A 24086-nucleotide genomic window follows, 5' to 3' on the forward strand; every position below is an offset into this window, starting at 1 on the left:
TAGAAATGTTTATCACTGATCTGTTTTCATGTTTTATGACCTCTGCATGTGGCTTTTAGCTGTTCTGGATTATCAGTAATATCAAAGTTAGCTCAAGTATAATTTAAAATTAGTTAATGTTAAATTCTTGCTTTTCTGCAAAATAAGTCAGAGAGGTGTCCTTTATTGGAAGGGAGGTTGCCCAATTTAATTGTAAAATAACATGCATTATGTACCTTTACTTTTAAAATAAGGTTTTTAATTTAAAAACAGCATAAGTTAAATGCTTTAAAAATTTGAATTATCAAAAGAACCAAGAATGTTATGAAATTTATACTAGGCCTAAAATAAGTCATACAATCTTTAAAGTTTAAAATATTAACTCGCGAGTAATGTACAGTTCAGTATTACAAAGTTACCTTAAAAGATAGTCGATCAGACTTGTTGACTATAGTTTTTGTAATACTGCCTTAATACGTAGTCTTTTTATTGCAAAATTGTGTTTTTCCTACACAGAATTTATCTACAAACAAACAAACAAACAAACAAACAAACAAACAAACACTGTATTTACTTTTTTCTGCACACTTGGTAATTTCAGCTTTTTCGCGGACTGTCAAACGAGACAAAACAACTGACAAATGAATGAAGAGAAAAATCATATTACAGTACAGTATGTGTTGAATCGATTGGAGCACCTGGACTTCAGACTTGTCAGTCAGGCAAGATTTTACAACTTCCTGTATTCACCTGTTTTCAATGAACAGTACTGGAGGCTGGGGAGTTGAGCTAGCAGAACAGAATCCTCAAATCTTCCTTGCTAAGAAGTCAGTGGACACTCGAGTATTGTACATTATTGTCTATTGCTGAGTACAACAGATACAATTAAGAGAGGATAACTTACTCCACTTGAACAGTGAATTGCCACATGCACCATAATTGGTCTGAATTCTGTTCAGCTTGGGCCAGATCCGTCTGGTTAGAGATGACGACGTGGACGTATGGCTTCCAGAGAGGCCTGGTGCAGGTCTTTCGAGTTAATGCCTGATCGGTGACCTACACGTCTGTGAGAATGGGGCCATACCAGTGACGAATTCTAACGTTGAAGACGGCACACACACCCAGCTTTTGAATCATCGAAACTAACCAATGAAGGTTAAAATCCCTGACCCAGTCACGAATCGAACCCGGGACCCCTTGGATCAAAGATCAGGACACTAACCATTTAGCCATAGAGCCAGACTAAACTCTCGTCCTCATCACGAGGTGATGCAGTTCTTTTCAGGCATTCCCCAGATGGAGATGAGCTGCATATGCCATTGTAACTACATACCAGTCCTACAATTTTCTTAAATCCCTGGCAGTGCTAGGAATCGAACCTGGGCCTTTTAGGATGGCAGCTGGCAGTTATGCTATGGAGGTGGACTCTGGGTAGATCAAACCTAGGTACCTTCATGGAGACAGATGAAATTCTGAAGGAACGAACAACCTCTAATCAGAAGTCCACAACCTCTAATCGGAAGTCCACTGTCTTCTCAAGCAAAAGGTTTCGGCTACTGGCTGCTAGGCTCTGCGAATAAGAGTGTGTTGATCTTAGTCTAGTATACTGGTCACTGGGAAATGGTAAACCCAGATTTGTACAGATCTTGTGTAGTTGGCAATCAAAGCATAAAGTCTGTGATGATCACCGAAGGTTATTTGTATTATTCCCATTATTGCATTGCATTGTTTGAAGGTATACATTCACTCTGTAAAATTGTTAGTAAATAAATATATATTTATAAAATTGGTTTGTCATTCATTTTTCTCATTAAATATTGCAGAGTTAATTGAAATGTCACTTTTTCAGACTGGGCAAGGACTTCTATCAGAAGGGAATTATCGACAGGCTGATGTAGGTCAGATGTTGCATGACCTAAACAACCGTTGGGACGAATTGGTGGGCTTATCGAGAGATAAGGGACGTAGACTACGACAAGCAGCTGCTCAGCACATGTACAACCGCACAATGGAGGATGCGCGCCTGAAGCTAGAAGAAATCGAACTCAACCTGCAGTCGCGGGAAGTGGGCACTGATTTGCGGCATTGCAAGGAACTGCTGAAGAAGCAACAGGTATACAATGAATTAGTTGACTTTCCTTTCTCCTTTTATTTCCATAGTTCAGCTGATCACTAAAGCAGACGGAAGTGCCTTTGAAAACTTGCCAATTTGATTATCTACCTCACTACATTTTTGCTTGGGAACCAGTCATGTTGGACGTTGAAATGAGGAAAGTTTCATTAAATGCACAGAAACTTGAAATTCAGGGATACTGAGGGTCAGTTAGAATTTTTTGAACAGATATTTGTGTTTTTAAACATGTATGAAATACTTAAAAATTAATCTGGATGTATAATGTAACTGTAAATGTTAGGCCTGTTGGAAGAAATTTTTCCTTCTTTTTTTCCTTCCTACATTTCTATTCCATCAGTCAGTGATTTTAAATGAGGGACGTAAATCTTTATCAGTTTTTCCTCATCCTTTCTTATAGTGGAAAGAGAGGCATGAGCGCCCATATGACAGTTTGTAGCGGGGGGGGGGGGTGTATGTGTGTCTGCGTAGACCTGGCGGTACGTAGTATTTTTAACATTTTGGAAGATAAATGGCGACTTGTATTCTGCAGTAGAATAACCCACGGTATGCCCTGCCTGTTGGTGGGAGACGGTACTACCTCTTCTACGTAATACTAACTTTTAAATCATTTTCTTGAAAGGAAAACACCTTACTACATTAGATTTTTTCCTTTCCCTGAGAATTAGGGGGGACACTGCGGCCCCACCTTGCCCCCGTGTATGGGCGCTCATGAGGAGAGAAAAACTATGAATGCAAGAACAAACTTTTTTTTTTGTGTGCATGTTTGTTCATACTACTTATCAGTGTAATGTAAATTCTTTTAATCTGGAAGTTTATTTCAATTTTAGGTATTTTCATACACATTTTAGTCATGATGTGTGTTCAGTCAGATAAGAATGATTTTATTAATAATTTTTCAATGTTATAAAACTGCCCAGAATAGAGGAAATGGATTCATAAACAGAGGTCGTGTTTAAAGGCTTCGGCTATGTCCTCAAGAGTTTCTTCTTTTATTCTACCAGACCTATATTGTAAGATTTCCTTGTTAATAATTTTCTGTGTTTAATATATCAATAGTGGTGCTGGTTAGATTGGCTTACTTTGTCAGGTTTTTGAAAAAAATTGTGGATATTTTGTAGGCTCTGGAAAGTGATATGAATCAATGGGATCAGAAGATAAATGACTTGGTTGACATGGGACAAGAGATGGCGCATGAAGGTCATTTTGATGCTGATAATATTTTGAAAGCAAGTAGAGACTGCCAAGATAAGTAAGTGTGCAGTATTTTCTTCTATTATTGGATGTAAAGTGAAATTGCAATGCTTACATGTACATGCTTACGTCCACTTCTTTTTATTTTTACTGAGAAATTGTGCTTCCAGTTTCGGAATGTCCTTTTCTTGTTATAAAACCTGTAAAACAAAATTTAGTAGGTGTGCGTGTGCGCATCTTTCCGATATCTGAGATATCGGAGAAGACCTGCTTTAATTTAAGGAATGTGAAAATGTTTTAATGTTTATTTAGTATACTAGTTTCTCATTTTTCTATAGTTCTGTCCCTGGAAATACCATACATACTATACTAGTTACTTGTAAGTTTTACTGTTTAATATTTTCAAATTATTTTTGAGAGTTTATATAAAACTATTATGAACATTTTAAAATGTAAAATACTGGCATTTTTTAATCTATGCAGGAATATTTGATTAATTTATTTTGAACATTTACAGATTCAGTGCACTGAGGGAACCTGCTCGCCAAAGACGGGAAGCTCTCGAAGAATCTCTTCGTTTCCACAAATTTGGCTTTGAACTTGATGCTGAACTTCAATGGATTCGCGAACATTTGCCATTGGCTGCATCAAATGCTCTAGGTCAGAACTTGCATCAAGCTCAATCTCTCCACAAGAAACATCGTAAGCTTGAAGAGGAAATTGCAGGCCACCAACCTATGATCGATCGAACCCTGACATCTGGTGATGTTCTGGTGAAACAGGGGCATCCTGAACGCAAGCAGGTTGGTGTTAATTTCTGTACTGGAACTTGATCAGTTATCTTGTTTAAAATGTTTATTATAACTATTGCTTACTTGCAGATTGTGATTGTGTTCTCTGAAGGATGGTTCTTTATTGATCACCAGTAAGGTGTTAAGAACTGGACAGTTTTGTAGTTTTTATAAAACTTGCTTGGACTGTTACTTTTTCAAGTCCTGTGGATATGTAAATTTTGGAACAGTGATGTACTGTTTAAAATGATCATATGGATTGCTATTGTCTCCATTGCTTTTAAAAAAAATCTCATTATCGTAATCATTTTCTTTTTTTAGTCCAGCTGTATCAGTTAATCCGTACATATATTAAAGTGTAGCATTTCTTCATAACTTTGCAGCAAGTTAAAATTGTTCACTATGTTGAAGCAGTATGTAGGATGAGTCTGCTAAAATATTCACCTCAAATAACTCGTTAAACCATTGGAGACATAGAAAATCTGTTTTCACTTTCAGTAATGTTACCAAGGGGCACATAATTGGACTTGCAGAAGCCTACCTTTCCAGGGAGCCAGTACCAGCTGAAATAACAGTACATGTCCTCTTAATAGAACTACACTGTTTTATACACCTAGCAGTAGAGTTAAAATCATCACAGATCATAAATTCATAGGTGTAAAATTTTTCAAAATCGAATGAGTGCTGCTTGAGAAAACTGTGTTGAAATTTGCTTCATTTGCCAGCCATGGGCTGCCGTATTGGAACTAATGTTGTCCCTTAAAAACCCTTGCACATAATTTTTTTTCTTTACCTGTTACCTACTGCAAAATTGTTTTTTAACCCATTCGCATCATTTGATGAACTGTGGTCACGCGCAGTGTTTTGGCGCATGAATCAAATGATGAGCTCAGCTCACAATGACGCTATGTCTTGCTTATCTTCGTATATTAGATTCCCTTTGCAATATAAGTTCTCACAATACACACTGTCAAGAACTAGAGGCATGTACTGTTGGTAAACAATGCTGTCTGTATTTCTGTGCGACATTGGGATTGTTAAACTACAGTTTATTACTGAGCGAGTTGGTCATGAGGTTAGGATTGAGCAGCTGTGAGCTTGCATTCGGGAGATAGTGGGTTTGAACCCCACTGTCGGCAGCCCCGAAGATGGTTTTCCATGGCAAATGCTGGGGCTGTACCTTAAGGCCATGGCTGCTTTCTTGCCATTCCTAATCCTTTTCTTCCCATTGTCACCACAAGACCGGTCTTTATTGGTACAACGTAGAGTAAATTGTAAAAAAAAAATACAACGGTTAATTTTCATTAGTATTCAGTATTCATTATGCAGTAGAACGGACATGAAAGTAATGACGATAGTTTGAAAGTTCTTGTAGACAGTGTTTTAGATAGCTATTCTGGCTAGGTCGATGGTAGTAACAGCGACAGTGAATGTTACTGAAGTGCGAAGAGCATTGAAGAAATTGAGTGAAAATGCCATGCCAGGCCCTTCCTAATGTGATGCGAAAAAATCGTAGTGATTGGAAATGGAAGAATGAAGGCAATAATCCTGATATATATCCATTTCATGGATACAGTGGGCTTTCATAAATACTTACAAATAGTTAGTCCGATCCACCATCCAAACTCGCGATGTTTTTACAGTATATCGATCTTCTGTTTTTGAAATTATTTCAGATAAAACACATGAAACATGGGCACATCAGAACTTACAGTGACATGAATGCAAAATTTGAGTGAATCATCTTCATTAGTTAGGGTTTTATGCATGCTTTTTTTAGTGACAGGTGCACTCAAACTACTGGTAGGCAAATTAAATCAGATTCCACAGTCTAAAGTGTGGGCATTTATTTTGACTTTCATGGTTAAATCATACAATGTTATCATATTGTATTTACAGTCACAGTAGAGTGAATACATTGCTATCAAAAAAAGGTGGAGGAACTCTATTCGTAACACTTGACACAATCATCTGATTAGTAGTTAATTTAAAAATGCTCCATAGATGGTGAACAAAAGTATGTTTGAAGACATTCCATTTGCTTGACAAATACTTGTCAGATTTTGGATATAATAACACCTCTGAATTTGCAATGTCCATGTCTCTAATGCTAGGTGTAGAAAAGTGTTATTCTATATTTTTTTTTAAAAGCCATGTTCGTAACATTGTCTAGTCAGATTTCAACACTGCGGAAAAGTTCTAAAAGTTTCTTTCTTTATGAGCTGTTTGGTAACATAACTGGAAGTGAAAACAGATATTTGGAATCTAATGGTTTACGGTTTATTTTGGCAGGTTAATCCAAAATGTGTGTTGTAGGAAACAGGAAAAGGAACAAACTTAAACAATCTATACAATAACAGATCAGTGTGAGGAAAGACAACGGCATACTTGGAAACACAATAGGACAGGATAAACATTTTTCTGTTGTGTGGTTTCTTTCCTTTATCAGTTTCAGTTCTTCTGAATCCATTTTTTTCTTAGCCCTCACTGAGCTTCACAAACTGCGAGAGTTAGCTGTGCGGTTAGGTGCGTGCAACTGTGAGCTTGCATCCAGGATATAGTAGGTTCGAACCCTACTGTCGACAGTCCTGAAGATGGTTTTCCGTGGTTTCTCAATTTCACACTAGGCAAACCTTAATTAAGGTCACGGCCGCTTCCTTCCTACTCTTAAGCCTTTTCTATCCCATCGTCGTCATAAGACCTATCTGTGTCGATGCAACATAAAGCAAAAAAAAGGGCTTCACAAGGGATAACATTCATATTCATAACAAGTCATTCTGAGAGAACTTCAAACTTGATGAGAGAAGATTGGGAGAAGAAGAGAGGAGGATTAACATGGAAGAGAAGAGATACAAAGAATAAAGAAGTTGAAAGATGGGATAATTTGTACACTTGTTTGTTCCTTTTTGATTGCATTCATTTACTGTTGTAGGAGTGGGGTATACCATGAATTTGAAATTGACTGCAGATTTTACAAGCTAAGTGTACAAAACTTGAATGGATGTGTTTTTGGAAATGTGCGACTTATATTAACTAAATATTAACACACATTTCCTGTATGCAACAGAATTTCTTATTTATTAACTTTGAGATTGATGGTCCCATATAATAGATAACAGAATGTCATGGATATGCTGGAGGAACTTGACAAGTGGGACTTCTAAGGTTTCAACAGTGAATGCTTTCCCTCCAGGACTAGCGTTATAAACATATCTTGAGATTTATTTGACAATATCTTAATCATATAGTGGAATACTCTTCAAGAAAGCCAGTTTTATTCAAGATTCTTGTATTTGTTGACTTTCATCATTTGTTGCCAAATTATCACATTACCTCCTGTTCAAAAACCTCATCATACTAACCAATTTTTTAAAAATCTAATTAAAATCAGGTTCATGACTTTATTAAGAGTAATTAATCTGCAGTTCTATTTGGAAGGTATGCATATTTTTCCTCATAAGATTTCTTAGTTCTTTGGAAATTTACTATTTTTAGGGGTAAACCTCTCACTGTTCATCTCGTTTTGTTTGCTCTTCAGATTGCTTGGTTCAACTGATGACAGTTGGGCAAAGGTAAGAGGTTCTGTATGTTGTTTCTGTGTTGCATGTTGTTTTCCTTGGCATGTTTTTGTTTTTCAGCTTTGTAGTTATATTAAAACTTAAAGTGCAGGGAGAAGCAAAAAGAATTTGAAAATCATGTGTTATGAACTTCATTAGAATCCTAGTTATCGATTCTCCAATTAATTGGTCATTGGGGTTAGCAGTTGTCACATCATTTATCTCCTCTGTCAACAAAATACTTTTTCAAGGATCCTATACAGTATACTGTTGAGTGCATGTCAGATTCAACATTCCTATCTAAAAGTTTTCAGTTATTCCCAACCATAGAAAATGTTGCTATTTACTTCACTTTAGCCTTATTTCTGGAAACTCGGGAAGCATGAAAACATTTATTTGGGAATAGTTGGGACATGAAGGTAAAAGGATTACTGAGCAAGTTTGGCTATGTGGTTGGAGGCGTGTAGCTGTGACCTGGCATTCAGGAGACAGTGTGTTCGAACCCTGCTGTTGGCAGCCCTGAAAATCTTTCTTTGTGGTTTTTCCATATTCACACCAGGCAAATGCTGGGGCTCTACCTTAAAGCCACGGTCATTTCCTTCCAAGTCCTAGCCATCGCCATAAGACCTATTTGGGTCAGAACAATGTAAAAGAAATAGATAAAAATAAGTAAAAGGAACACTAAATGTCTGATTAAAAGATTGGTGAATTGAAAACTTGAGAAACTTTGTTATGATGATGATGATGATAATAATAATGATGATGATGATTGGCAATTGTACTAGTTGTTCAATGGGGCCTAACAGCTAGGTTGTTCACCCTTGAAGTTCAGAACAGGGTTGCATAAAAATATGGACATTTCTAGAACCAAATACTTTGAAAGGGTAGCAATGTGTGGGTTTCTTTCCTTTCAATAAAAATACATGAGTGAGTAGTCATAATTCTTGGTGCTGTTACTGAAGCAAGGTCACAGCAGTGTTGCTAACTTAGCTTATTATCCGCTAAATTTGGCGGAATTAGAAGACTGTCGGCGGAGAAATATATCATTTAGCGGACAGCGGATTTTTTGGCGGAATTCTAGATTTATTATAGCGGAAATTAGTGTTTTATCCATTTTATGTTTTTTTTTTTTTTTTTTTTTGAATTGTACTCCAGTCTGTCTCCGAGCTATTCCGTATTTCTTGTCAGGAGCTAGCAGTCACATGAGGAAAACATGTTATTTAGATTTGATGTTATGAGATCAAGGTATCATAAATTTGTAATGCGTGGGGAATGGATGGGTACTTATCTCTTAGTTGACGAATGACGACAGATACAATGAAACTGGGAAAGAGTAGCATTTATATTTATGTATGAACAAAGACCGTTTAATGAACTGGCCTGTTCTGTGTGTGGCCCTTGAGGTAGGGGATTCACCTAGTTTGCACCCGTCAGTAAAATGCCTACAAGTTTTAGCTCGCCGGCAGGGGGTTAATCCCAGTGAAACTCGCATATCGGATGAGTGCAGACATTTACTTTTATTATTATTATTGTTGTTATTATTATTGTTCATTTTTTTTTTTTGCTCATTATTTGAGATCAGATTTCTTGGCAGAATTTTAGCGGATTTTTAGTAGTATTTAGCGGATCTTGAAAATATAAGTTGGCAACACTGGGTCACAGATGAAACATAATCTTGAGAGTACACTTGAAGATAATTTGAAATAATAAAAAACATTGAATGTTTCAAAAGCTGTTCGAGTTTAAAAAAAAAAGGAAAAAGAAGAAAACTATATTAGTATACCTTCAGTAGACTCGTGTATCAGTAGTTTGGTAGATCGCAAAAAGCCGTTGAAAAAAGTCACGTACATGAGAGAAACTTAGGTGTGTAGCTTGTGTGTAAATTTTCATATTTCTGACTTCAATCTATTACATTCATGGGTATAATTTTGCTGTACCTTACCATGTGAGGGGATAGTTCTGTTCAGAATGGTCCATGACATTTTAAGATTTATTTGTGAATTATACCATTGGACTGCTTGAAGTAGAAATTGGTGTGGCACAGGAGAAGGAACCTCTTTGTTTATGATAATACAGTGTTATTCATTCAGATACAGAATACTTACGTTCCCATATACTTCACCGCAGTTTATCATAGAAAAGCTTAAATGAAGCAGGTTTACTTGAATACTTATAATAAGTGGAACAGTAATTGCTTTACTGATTTGGGACTATATATAATTATAGTTTACGCTTATTTATGACAAACTGATGAAAATTTCACAATTACTACCATGCCATAATAACTGTGTCGTATATCACAAAACATAAGCGAACTGCTGAAGCTGAGTGTCATTGTGTCAGGCCAGCACCAACCCTTTCATTGAAAAATGAAATAGCGTATGACTTTTAGTGCCGGGAGTGTCCGAGGACATGTTCGGCTCGCCAAGTGCAGGTCTTTTGATTTGACTCCCGTAGGCGACCTGCGTGTCGTGATGAGGATGAAATGATGATGAAGACAACACATACGCCCATCCCCAGTGCCAGCGAAATTAACCAATGATGGTTAAAATTTCACGACCCCGCCAGGAATCGAACCCGGGACCTCTGTGACCAAAGGCCAGCACGCTAACCATTTAGCCATGGAGCTGAACACCCTTTCATTGAACTACTGATAGTCATGACTGCTTCGTAAGACATTTTAGCACATTCCTCAGTCTGGAAAATCCAGTTTTTGAAATAGAGCTTGCAACTGTGACATCTATATTTTGAAACTTGCCCTGAGAAGGCACTGAAATGCAATAAATAGGCATAAAAAGATTTTTAAAAATAGATTAGATATCATTTGAATCAGATTTATCTTTTAGTTTCCTATCTACCTGCATTACTTCATGCAAGAATTTGTGTTGCAATGAATTATTATGTACAGTATTTCTCTAGATTTTCGGGAGTTAAACCTTGTCTATTGTCGCTCAGCATATATGTATACCAGGAGAAACTTCTCTACTGTTTTGTGTGAAATAGAAAATCTTCATTTCAGCAATTTCATGTGTTTCACGAATTACTTGTGCCGAGTCTCTGAATCGCCCTCTAAAATACTACCAATCACTTGAGTGGTTTTTCCATCCTGCATTATGCTGAGGCACACCACATGCTGCAGTATGACATTCACTGCTTGGCATATTCTACTTAGTGCTTCCTCTAATATTTTGGAAATCTGAAAAGCAAGATTGAGAGTTCTTGCCATAGATGTTCCTTGTGAATGTTATGATTGCATTTGGGATTCTGTTAAGTGCCAATTGATGTATACCAGGTCTGCATTCACGTATGCAAATGCAACAGTTGTATAGCCAAAAGGAGATAAACTGCTTAAAAGGACTCTTTTTAATAATAAAAAACTGCAATAGACACAAACACATTAAATACAGTAGGCAATTGTCAGTAGACTTAGGATGGCAGGAAATATAACTTAAGTCTGTTCTGAAAGGCAAATAGGGAAAATTCTGCCTGGTAGAAATAACCGGTTAGTAGCATCACACAGGTTTATTTTCAACAACATTGATGCAGTGATCCACTGTTTTTGTGAAGAGCATGAAATGCATTCTTATGCAAACTTAGTTTAGATAGATTTGTGTTGTGTGATATTTCATAGCATTTTTGTGTATGTGTGGTTGCAAAATGTATTAATTTTATTTATAGTCATACCAAAAAGAAATTACATTCTAGACTGTTTTTCTTCTACATTTGTTATGCACAATTCTGGGAATTCATTTAATTTTTAAAAATATTTCAAGTTTAATTTTCAGGTCATAAGTACTAAGAAGTACTTACTTCGCTTTTCTACACCACGCTGCCTAGAATATTAGATATTTTGTGTTTTGGGTGACTTTGAGTCTGCAGTTTGAAGAATTTGAAAGATTACTTTTAGAATAATTTTTCCTGCCTGTGTTGTGATATTTTTTGGCTAAGTTATCATGTGTGTATTTGTAACATGAAGTTGAGTTATTGAGAAAATAAAACATGTTTAGTAATTCTTCATCTGGGGCGCATATCGTTGTTGCGCCTGCCAAAACTGATTAGAGAAATACTGACCCATAGCGCATACCTCGTTAAGAACGAAAATTCTTTGAGTACTATCACACAGTATTGAATCTTAGATGACAGATGCTTACCAGCAAAAGTTCTAAGCAGACATATTTTCACATAGCGGTTTTTGCAGGCATGATGACTATTTTTGAATAATTATCAGATTAGAACTTGAAATTTATTCTCTCTGTAAAAGTAGGTTCTACACTTCTCTTTTAATGTGTATATTCTGCATACTAGTAAATTCTAGTGTTGAAAGCTAAGTTATTATGTTAATTTTACCTGTAATCAGGACTATGCTACTTCTCACAAAGGAAACTGGAAATGTCATAATTTTGGGTAACTACATTGCAGGATTAGAGGATTCAAAAAAGTAGTACATTAATATCAGCTGTAGTTTTCAGGGAGTCTATTGCTGGAAAATCATGGTATTTTTTGTTTTTCAAACTGCTGATAAATTATTTTAAACAAATTACAATTTTTCTGTTTTTTGTCCCATCTATGGATCATCACATAATTCATATTCTCAAGTCTTGTTTAACTGATTTTTATTTTCACAGTGGTTTGTTAAATAACAAAGATATACTTGAAGCATTTGTCTTTTAGAAATAATCGTGAACTTTTCCTTCTCAGATTGAGAACATGTGCCAAGGGTTGGAGGATGCCTGGCAGGATCTCCAGGATAAAGCACGAGAGCGCAGCCGCAAGCTGGATTTGTCATTGAAAGCACAGGAGTTCTTTTTTGAGGCAGGTGAAGTGGAGAGTTGGCTTGGTGAGAAGAATGATGTGCTGAGTTCTACAGATTATGGACGTGATCGCGATGCAGCTACGAAGTTGCTCACTAAGCACAAGGTGAGTCATCGCATGTTTAATGGGACTGAAAAAGTTGCATTGACAGTTATGTTTGCATTGTAGTTTAAAATAAGTTTTGTAATAACTTTTTTTGTTTTGTTTTAAATATTGGACTGTAATGAAAGCTATCGTAAGCAACTTCAAGGTATTTAGTTGAGAATTGGTCTGGAGTAAAGTAACAAGCTGATCTGTAGGTCTGAAATACTGTAGTTCCTAGAATCAATGATCCCTATAATCTCTGTTATAAGGCTAGCAACCTGTCCCAGCTTTATGTGGGAGCAATGATGAATTTGTGGAAATAGGCCTTGCAAGATTTTCTTGTCGATGTCATTATAATCGTTTTTTTTTTTCTATTAATGTACTGTATGTACGTAGCAAAGGCCTTTTGAGCTGTCTGCATTTTATTTTGCTCCTTTCTTCCCATGTAATATTTAAACTATTCCCATACTTCCAGTAATATGATATATTTTTTTTGTCATCTCTGTACAGGCCATGAAGGCCCTTCGAGGGGTGGAAGGTAAACGCTTCCACTATCCGTAACCTCGGCATTTGATGGGGTATAGTAGTTAGCTTTACGCTCGACCGCCTTTGCCCCCAGGAATTAACCTGGTACTCATTTTGATGTAGGCTGAGTGAACCTCAGGGCCATGTGCACCTCCGGAAGTGGAAATCTCTCTTTTCTTAAATTTTAAGACTTCCTGACGGGGATTCGAACCCACGTCCTTCCGGGCGAACCGAGTACGCCTTTACCGCCTCGGCCAGACTGATATGCTTGTAACTTCTAGATCATACATACAGACTTCAGATTTAAAGGACATAATTTAACCAATAAATACAAACAATGAAAATAATTTTAGCAATAATTGTAAAACAGAAAGCCTGTGATTTTTTGTGAAATTTTGAAAGAGACTGGTGATAATTGCAGTGAGAAATGACGTTGGACAATGGCTAGACATCGACAAAGATGGCCCTGGCTATGAGATTTTAAACTGGGTGGAGATTGCTAAACATGAATTACGGGGCAATCAGAAAGCTGAAGCTAACAAAGACGGTGGTGGTGGTGAAGCAGTTTCAGCTGGTCTGAAACTATTGGTGGTTCCAGAACACATGGACAGCACTATCTCATTCATAGGTGGTTTATCAGATCCATTATAAACATTTTCACCACTTTCGGTCAGTAATTATTGAGAAAAGATATGAGTTGAAACTAACTAAAACTTATTTTTTTCAAACCAAATGCACTGTAAAATGGTATGCATATAACATTTTCTCATTAAGGTACCATATTTATGCGCCTATAACACTCCCTTTTTTTTCTCCATAATTTTCAACTTCAAAATTAGGGGAACATTTCCCATAATAGAGATTAGGTTGACCAGATTTAAAGGCAGAAAAGGGACTGTCTAGCACCTTTACATAAACACACAAAATAGTGATTTAAATCACTACTTTTATGCAGAATGTGATTTTAGCACATTTTAAACAGTTTTGTATCAGCCCCTCCTGCGTTAGCACAGTGGACTGGTCCCACAACTGAACAGTGCATCTGCGCTACAGCTGCACTGCACAGTGCGAAGTTCAAGGCTCCGCAATATATGCTGTCTTGCGACAAAGCGGTAAAATTCAATCACTTTGTTAGTATAATCTGATGCAAGCCTCTGGCACTGTGATGTCCTTCTCAGCAAAACTTTGTCCATTTTGGTGCATAAAGTCTTCTAACCAACCACTACTTGCTTTAAAATCCTTCCCTGCAATACCAAGATGTCCATTTTAATGTATTTTAAACTGTATCATTTCGTGATTTACAGTGTTGCCACTGCCTCTTGCTTCTCTAAGCCATTCCATAACTTTTATGTCCACATTTTCACATTTTGCCTTTCTCCAGACCGCAGAAGGAATTGGATTGTTTTTTGCTAACAGTAAATGTGTCTCTGCTTATGCTAATAACAAATCATTCAGGGCTGCATTTCGTATTTGACTCGCTGCTCTCACTCTACTTTCTGCACCGTATTGTAACACATTCAACTTGAAGGATGCCATAGCTCATTTCTACTCCTGCTTGTGCAATGGATGCTTCCTAAACACACACGGCCATGTAGGGAGCAGAGCTCGGAAGCTAGAAGGGAATTGAGAAATCTTGGGTAAGGGTAGAGAACGGCAAAGGCCAATACACAGGTGCTGCAGAAGCATGGGTTTTACTGTTAACTGATATGTTGCATTTGTTGCTTGGTGACTGAAAGATTGTTTTGCGATAATTTCTTTTCCCAATAATAGACAAAACCTAGGGGTGGGTGAGTGTGTGTGTGTGTGTGGGGGGGGGGGGGGGGTGTAAGGAGTGTTTTAGGCGAGTATGGACCGGTTTCATCAAACTACGTTAAGGATTTAACATCCTGTTAAACTGCTTTAAAGAGATTGTTAACAAAAGGGTTGTTTTATCAACCTTCATTAACACAAATGCACTGTTAAATTTCCTATTAATTTAACGTACCATTTTCGTTCCTTTAAGTTGCTTAATATCATTTAAAAATAAAAATGGCTAGAAAAGTTTTGGTGTTTCATGCTCAGTTATTTTATTTAGCTTATCTTCAAAATGCTGAGAGACAAGACATTCAATGAACGAAATGATTTGCGTCTCATTGTCCTTAAAACGGACATCCTCTTAACATAGAAATCTGTGTAAATTTTTATCAATAAGTAAAATGCTTATTGCTCCTCTTATGAGGTTTTATATACTAAAAGTGTCTGCACTTTCTTCTTTTATAGGTTCTTCTGATAGATCACACATTCCTTCATCTCTGTACCATATTTCATACCTAAATTCTCAGTAAAACATTGATGGTTTGCATTTTATTGAAGGGTCATGTCAATTAGAACAGTTGGCATGGCATATGAGCACAACGTTGCTCTGTATATCATATTATGTTAGGTTTTTAGTTGCATTAGTGGTGAAACTAAACAAAGAATCATGCTATTCTTTGACCTTATATATTTCATAACTTAATTGAATCATTTGCTAAAAGTTTTATAGAATTCTTCAGAAGTAGCTATTCTTGATAATAAACCAAGGTGGAAGCTACTAGTCTACCCCACCTGAAGGATGGGGTGCAGAATGATCATTCACACATGCCACATTTCAACAAAATCCCTTAATCGGTTGCTAAGATATGGAATATTTGCCAAAGTGTATATTTAATAGTGTATGAAACCTTTTAAGGTCTAACATCCTATTCGAGGATGGCCCATTTCTCCCAAACTAAGTGCATCATTAGAAAAGAAAAATGTTGATATTTCCATGTTTTGTAAACTGATCCATTTCCACTAAAGTTAATTAATTAATTAATTTATTTACATAACAATCTTTCACCCAGTTAAAATGTTTAAAATATGCAATTAAAAATTACACTACTATTAACTGAATACAAACAAGTAAAAATACAAATTGAAGAATGCAATGAACTACCTTATTTAGATCCGAGGATTCCAGATATACAGAGAAATAATTTAAATCTTTAATGCGTTAAAACCTTTAAATCTAAGAATTTCATTTTGTCCGTATTGAACTGAGAACGTAAGATAGGAAACTTGCATTAAAACTTGTTTGATATTTGTAAGATGATTTATTTTGTTCAATATAGGTTTGCTGCAACCATTTGACTGTGTGTTTCTTTAGGCTCTGGAGCTAGAATTGGACACCTACAGTGGTATTGTGAATGAAATGGGACATACAGCAAACACTATGGTAAACGCAAAGCATCCTGATTCAAAGGCTATTGCAGCCAAACAGCAGTTCATTCAACAACAAATGCGTACTCTTCAAAGATTAGCTGCAGCTCGTCAGCAGAGACTTATGGAGTCAATGTACAGGCATGAATACTTCTTGGAAAGTGCAGAGTTAGAGCAATGGATCCGTGAACAGGAGCAGACAGCTGCATCAGAGGACTACGGACAAGACTACGAACATTTGTTGGTCAGTTTAATTATTGTATATATTATGTTGCATTTTTCTTACTTACTGTCTGTTCGTTATTCAATGTTCAAAAGTTTGTGTATAACGAAAGATTATTACTGTACCTGATTAACAATCTCAAAAGAAAGTAATTTGGGTAATTATTCATTGTAAGAAACTAATCTACTTTAGAACTTTGGTCTTGAATCATGCCATTGATCTCTGATGACTTATATTTCCATGACAGATCCTTCAGAACAAATTCGACGACTTCAAGCATCGTATTGAAGCTGGCTCCGAGCGATTCAATCAGTGTGAGGAGCTGGCTAAGAAGCTGATAGCTAATGAGAGTCCGTATATCGCTGACATTGAAAAACGCCAGGAGCAACTTAGGTAAAAAAAAATTATGTATGCAATAGATGACTCTTGTTGGAACTGCCCAGACCTTTTATTGATAAGCTAGTCCATCAAATATAAATATATTTCTTTATTTTATGAAGCACATAAAAACATAATGTTCTGTTTTATAGTACTTATTCTTGTAGAACTTGCACAATAAAACCTGGTTAAGACATTTCTGCAAGGGATGAGGAAAGAAAACTGTTAAATATGAAACCTTACTGGTGAATACCTAATTAGAAACTACCCAACAGGGATATGGAAACACTTGATTTTTTTTTTCAACATGCTTGCATTTTATGTTGTGTATATACTGTATAGAGGTAGGCTCTACAGTGAAAGCTGTATCTGCCATTTCCAAATATGTGAAAAGGGTATTAGCAGGTGTGAAAATGAGTGAACAAATTTGAAAATATTTGCTCTCGGGGCCCATAAATGTTTCAGCGTATTATTGCAGGTTACACTCTTTCTAAAAGTGTAATGTAGAACTGTTAGTTGAAGCCTTATTTTTCGGACCACACTAGAATTTATGTTCCTGACAGGGAATAGCCACATGAACTTAGAGAAGGCATCAACCACAATTAAACATTGTTTACTGGTTACACTCTTCGACTCTGGATTACTTGGAGGTTAAACTTGATCATTCCCAAGAGAACAACTTGGGTCACCATCTTGAACACGTCAGCAATACCCGGCATAGGTTCGGACCGACACGAGTTGAAGGTGCGAGTTTCAACTCTGTGCGGTTAAGTTGAGGATGCCTGTCACTTCCCGAAGGACTTTTTTTTTTTCCTTCATTAGTAAGCGATTTCACACCTTTTCCTTATTTATTACTAGACTGTCACAAGACAAATATGCACCCAAGCTATTCACATTGTCATGATTATGTTCCTAATCAGTAGGTTGGCTCTCGCACAACAAATATTCACTACCCTTCGTTGTACGCTACAGCTCAACACAGAATAAATTTCAAGTTCTGACTAGAATGCAAACAGGCTCTTTGGGTTATTAAGGAATCTCACTGCTAAACAGCAAACAAAAGTGAACTTTCTCTAGGCTAACAGCTTGCTCCCTAAAGGTGCAATTTACCCTGTAAAGTTCAGAAATTCAAGGCCTTTCCCCATTTTCGTGCAACTTTCCCTGATTTGGCTCCTGTTATCTGTGTTGGAAATCACATTCCATTCGTGAGGGATGACAAAATGTTAAGGGTTGGGAAAAAAATATTCATACTAAGTGATAAGAGTGAAAATTTTGATGCAATTAGTGAGTTTTTAAAATATAGGTTTAATGTAATGGGAATAAAGACTATGAATTTACAATGTATTAAGCAAGGAAAAGGTCTTAATGATGAATGTACTAATAAGGTTTTACTGTGTAAGGAAGCTCAAAATTTTAAAAAGAATGTATTTACAGAAAAGAAAGAATGAGATATAAAGGCAACTGGTGGAATTTGATACACCGGCTGCTGCAGATATTTGAGTCCCTTGAGGTTAATTATGTTATCGATGAAGGGTTAGGTCTTTTACTTTCTTTTTGTTGTTTATCAACTTGTATTTTTTTCTATTTTTTCCTTTAGTCTTGAATTACTACATTTAAACAAACTTGGTCAGACTGACAGGATCAGATTTATAAGATGATAGTATATGGCATTTGGAAACAGTTAAGAGCTTCCAGTTCTTTTTGAGATCGGTATCAACATTCCTTTATGTGATGTCCTATTAGGCTTAGGTGTTGAATTCGGTTAACATTTGTGTGCATTATGTGAAATTTTAGCCCAAGTACAATAATGTATTCAGTTTGATCCTCCTTAAGAGCTGGAGAAAGTTCATTAGGACGTTGATCAGGTTCCTTGTATTCGATTAGAGATTATTTGGTCTGGAACAAAGTTTAGTTCTTGCATACATTAGTTAACATTCATTTTTGTATTTCTATTGCCACAGTTTATGGTTCACTTTAGATTTTGTATGGTAGTTTCATGTTGCCCATTAAAATGTGCACTTTCACAGATATCACGCTTCCTCTTATATGCATGAAAGTATTTCTTTATGCTGCATGTTACTTGTACTTGGAATGAAGTCTGTTTTAATTGAACTTAGCTACTTTCTCTTGGTTTTTGGTGTTATGTCTAATAAATACATTCACAGCATGTTTCAGGATCTTCCTGGATCTTTCTGGATTTGGATATTTAGATATTTTAATTAAAATAACATATAACCATGGCAAGTCATTATCTGTGCTTCTGTTGGCAGAAAAATCAATCTGCTTTTATTTATATTTTGTTTTTAATATTTCCAAATTTGTTTTGAACCTCAGATTTTCTTTTTAGTTCCTTTCTCTATGTATGATTTCATAAATTACCTGATGGCAAGTTTCATTTTTTAATTTCCTTTATTATGCAAGTTAGATAATAATTTACATTAAAATTAATTATACTTCTCCTATTTTGATTTGGAACTGCATTCAGTCAAGGTAAATGGTACATTTTGGCAAGTGTATCATTGACATTTAATGGATCATCACACAAACATCGTGGATTTCATTTAGGTAAGGAGCATAAGCTGAATCTTATTTGCTGATTCTGTAGTAGGAGGGAAATGGCACTATAATGCAGTAGTAAAACCATCTTTTCTCTATGCCCCTGAGTGTCTCGTGATGATCAGGAAAGGCTCTCACAGAAAACTAGAACTTAAAGAAAGGAAGATCCTAAGGAGAATACTGAAACCCGTAAGAGAAGAAGGAGCCACCTACAGAATTCAGCGCAATAATGATCTATACAAACATCAGAACATCGTTACTTGTATAAGAAAAAAGTGCCTGGTCTTCTGTGGGCATCTAACCCGCATGAACCCCTGCAGACTTACCAACAGGATCTTCGCTGTGGCAGGTAGAGGGAAGGTATCCAGGAACAAGTGGATCTATTCGGTCAAGTCGGATCTGGAAGAACTGGGGATCCCGCACGAGTCCATACTTGACCGCCCCCAGTTTCGGCAAGCCATCCAGCGGGGAAATTTTCCAACGTCACTTATGAGTAGGAAGAACTCGGGAACCAGCAGACCTATGTGGACGGAGGAAAGAAAGCTGGCTCACAGCCAGAAAATGAAGGAATACTGGAATAGGAGAAAGCAGAAGGCCCAAGTGACGAGAATATACGAGCTCAGAGGTCTCAATAGGCGAAGAAGAGGAAGATGAAGATGAAGATGAGGAAGAGGAAGAAGAATATTTCTGTTCATATGGGCTAATCTCTAGAACCACCAAATCGATTTTGATATGGTTTTCACAGTTGTCTGCAGCATTTATAGAGGAAGGTTTAGATGTATGAAGCATTTATCTATCACAAAAGAGACCAGAGCAGTGATGATTTCAGTGAAGTCAAATAAATATAACCATCCAAATCCTTGGTTTACCCCCCAAGTGTTTGTAAAGGAACTGTTGAGCATGAAAAGCTCTACAAAAATGTCCGAGATGGTATATACCTTTCTGTGAAATGTTGCCCTCAGGATTTTATGTTACAGTTTTCAATAAAAGAGTTTTAAAATTAAGAAAGAACATTTTGAGATTAATCATCTTATCCTTTTCAAAATAAATTATTTATTCACCTCAATCTTATGAGGATTAAAATATCCTATACAGTATATAATTTGAATTAATAGTTTAGTAGTAATAATTTTAATGATAGCACTGGGATGATTTAAATATTGCGTGAAGGGCCTTTGAAAATCATCGCACTGAGCCACGTATAGGCTTATACGTACATCATTATAGATCGTTATGTCTTTCAGCATTCAGTCTGCAAACTTCTCTGAATTTACTCAGCGCCGCCACAATCCTCTATTTGTAACTAGTTGTATGGCCTCGTTTAGTTCTATACCTCTTATCTTCAAATCATTAGAAACAGAGTCTAACCATCATCGTCTTGGTCTCCCTCTACTTCTCTCACCCTCCACAACAGAGTGAATTATTCTGCTAGGTAACCTATGTTCCTTCATTCGCGTCACATAACCCCACCTCCGAAGCCGGTTTATGCGTACAGCTTCATTCGTAGAGTTCATTCCTAACTTAGCCTTTATCTGCCATTGTACCCACCTGGTTGTACCAGCAGTCATTCTCACTAATTTAACAAAATAAAAAAATGAGCACATGGTATGGTATGTTCCTTGCATTTATATTTTATCCGACTTCAAAATATAATTCACCTTCCATGTAGATACAAACCTTTTGAATACCCACAATAAACTGTATATTTATAGATTGAATTGTTTTTGAGAAAAGTGTACCAGTTCTTACCATTTCTTCCTTCAAAGTAGGCAAATTTAAACTGTTACAATCTCTCAACCTTGGTATATTCATACCCAGCATCCACGATCTTACATCTTGGCAATTCTTTATGTAACATTGTTCTGTTCTGAATTTCTGTAGAATCTCTATTGTAGGAATTATTTCTCAAATTAGATTGTTTCTATACATGCTGTGTAGATTTCTATATAAAGTGAACTAACCTTGATAATGTTAAAACTTGTCCAAGAAGAAGGAAAATATATTTTTTGAACAAGCTGACGAACTGCACAGAAAAGTAACTATGGAACTCTGACAAAATAAATGTATTTTAGAATTAAGTAGATTTTTAAAAGTTGGAAAGTAAACATCATAGGAGGCTTTCAGGTGACAAATACAGTATATTAAAGTTTGGAAATTTGTAAATGAATTTAGGGGGAGGTACATGTCCTATATCCTTTTACTGATTTGAACTTCAGAGTGTTAGGCTGAGTGGTTCAGGTAGTACAGCACCGGCTTTCTGAACCCACATTGGAAAGTTGAATCTCAGCTGAGCAACTTCAAATATCTCTGGACCCATATTGGTAGATATACCAACACTTAAAAACAACTCATTTTCAAAACTAAATTCCATCATGTCATAGTCTCTCAAAACCGTAAAAGGAGTTTGTGGGGACATAAAATCAATGAATGACATTGAGAGAACTTCTGCATAACTGCAGATTATGCAGGGCAATATGGGTGTGTTGTTCTGACAACAAGGTTGGAGATAGTCCAATGACCTCCTATGGCTTTCTTTTTTTCTTTCTTTCTTTCTTGGGCCAATGACCTACAACAAGCATCATCATCTTTCTTTCTTGTGTTACTTTAAAATTATCATATGACTGAAAGTTTTATTGTTGTGGCAGGGTGTAGTAAATGCACAGAAACTTGCGGAAAGAATGCTGAAAGGTATAATGGTCTTGAATGAAAATATATGATGTATATTCCAAATATAAAATACACTTGCCAGTTAAACAATTTTGCAAAACTAGGCAAGAAAGAGATAAAGTTCTGGAAGCACATGCGTTTGACATGCCATGGGTATAAGGCTATGGTTTAGGGGATCTCTAACATACCTTGCCATTTGTAACAGTCTCACAGATGATGGTAAGGGCCTGGATGACCCTGTGATGGAAGTTTCTCAGCGGCACGCTCACATTCGGTAAGAACTGCACACTGCATGTAGTCTTCACTTTAGATTATCAGTTCACTTGTAGTTGGTTTTGAAGCACTGCTATTTCTGACATCCTAGTTTTTACTGACCTTACATATACAGGGTGATTGGAAACGTGAACCAGGTATATGAAAGTTATGAGGGTTGGTCATGCTGATAAATAATTTTAAAGAAATAATTAGATATCTCGCACCGTTGTTATTTTATCAGCTGTTGAAATTAGCCAGTCAGATTGCTTTGTGGGCGAATTCAAGTAGGCTTTGCAATGTACTGTTGCTAAATCTGCACATGACTGAACACCTTGAGAGCCATGTTGAGAAATCAGATTCAAGCACAAACTCACCATTTGTTCCAACCAGTGGCACCGTTATTTAGTTGTTTGGGTGGGATCCTGTCAGCTTGGAGGTCTGTATTCAAACCCCTCTCCTTGTGAAGTTTTGTGCTTCAATTGGTGTTCTCAAGCCGGTCATAAGCCATGTACAAATTTAGCCACAGTGCTGCGCTAAGTTCATTTGAATTAGCCCGCGAAGTGATTTGATCGGCTAACTTCAGCAGCTGTTAAAATGACGGCGGTGCGAGAGATCGGATTATTTCTTTGAAATTATTTATCAGCATGACTGACCCTTTAATGCCGCTATACCTGCTTCACGTTGTTTCTGACCACCCTGTATATGCATATCTCTTAAAAAAAAAAAAAAAAAAAAGTCTGGTATTCATATGACCAAAATAGTCCAGAAAAAACTGGCACAAATACAAATCCATGAAAATGTTAAAATTAATTCAGTTTTGATTCTTTTTATGCATATAAGCAACCTCTGTGTTACATAATTATGAGCAAGCCTCCTTCTTAAAACTATGCTTTTCCTGTTGTACCTTCATCTTCTGTCTCTTAACAAAATTGTGATAGTTTTATATGACTTTGGTGGTAAAAGTTGGACATAACTTTCTTTACCCCTATAGAGTGGTGATTGATGCTCATAAATTTCTTCAAAATTTTGTACAATTAAAAATTGAAGTTACTAGTTCTCAAATATGAGTAATGACTATTTTTAGTACTTGAATATTGTTGATAAATTAGATTATTCATTGAGATGTGTGGTGCTTTCTACTTTGTTAGACCTATGGAGAAACCTTTCAGAAGTGTTGAAATTTAGCACTAGTAGCTATACTTTGTAGCAATTGCTTAGGACAAATTTGGCATTGGTAAGGTTTATTTGTTGTATGTTACTTTGTTATAATATGTATTAACAAGATAAACTTTAAAAAACACTATATTAAGTCATGTATAGGAAGGAGAGAGGCTGCCTGGCCGAGCTGGTAAAGGAGTGCATGGTTCGCCCGGGATGATGTGGGTTCGATTCCCCTTCAGGAAGTCGAAAAATTTAAGAAATGAGATTTCCACTTAAGGAGGTGGACATGGCCCTGAGGTTCAGTCAGCCTACACCAAAATTGAGTACCAGCCTAATTCCTGGTGCAAAGACAGCCAGGTGTAGAGCTGACCACTCTATCCTACTTACTGCCCAGGTTATGGATAGTGGAAACCTTTACTTTCCTCTCCTCAAAGAATCTTCATGGCCTGCATGGAGATGACTTTGCTTTGACTTAGCTTGATGGAAAGAAGAATAGGAATATGCAATAGGATAAACTTGATGACAAGTTGGTGTGGGAAAAGGGAGTGATAGAA

The 24086-nt window shown here is 36.5% G+C and overlaps 1 protein-coding gene across 7 annotated transcripts in view; it reads left to right on the forward strand.

The window, feature by feature from the left end:
• Positions 1–24086, forward strand: part of kst (spectrin beta chain, non-erythrocytic 5 kst) — a 621462-nt gene that overhangs the window by 491371 nt on the left and 106005 nt on the right. For 6 of the 7 annotated variants that reach the window (XM_067143517.2, XM_067143512.2, XM_067143511.2 and 3 more), the window contains exons 27-33: positions 1829–2092; positions 3232–3362; positions 3822–4107; positions 12351–12569; positions 16240–16536; positions 16763–16908; positions 22322–22390. In XM_067143517.2, coding sequence (XP_066999618.1) covers positions 1829–2092; positions 3232–3362; positions 3822–4107; positions 12351–12569; positions 16240–16536; positions 16763–16908; positions 22322–22390 — 1412 coding nt within the window. The remainder of the gene's footprint in view (positions 1–1828; positions 2093–3231; positions 3363–3821; positions 4108–12350; positions 12570–16239; positions 16537–16762; positions 16909–22321; positions 22391–24086) is intronic. The other variant, XM_067143513.2, reaches the window with a different exon arrangement.

The sequence above is a fragment of the Anabrus simplex genome, chromosome 3, assembly GCF_040414725.1.
Source record: "Anabrus simplex isolate iqAnaSimp1 chromosome 3, ASM4041472v1, whole genome shotgun sequence".
Taxonomy (NCBI): Eukaryota; Metazoa; Arthropoda; class Insecta; order Orthoptera; family Tettigoniidae; genus Anabrus; species Anabrus simplex.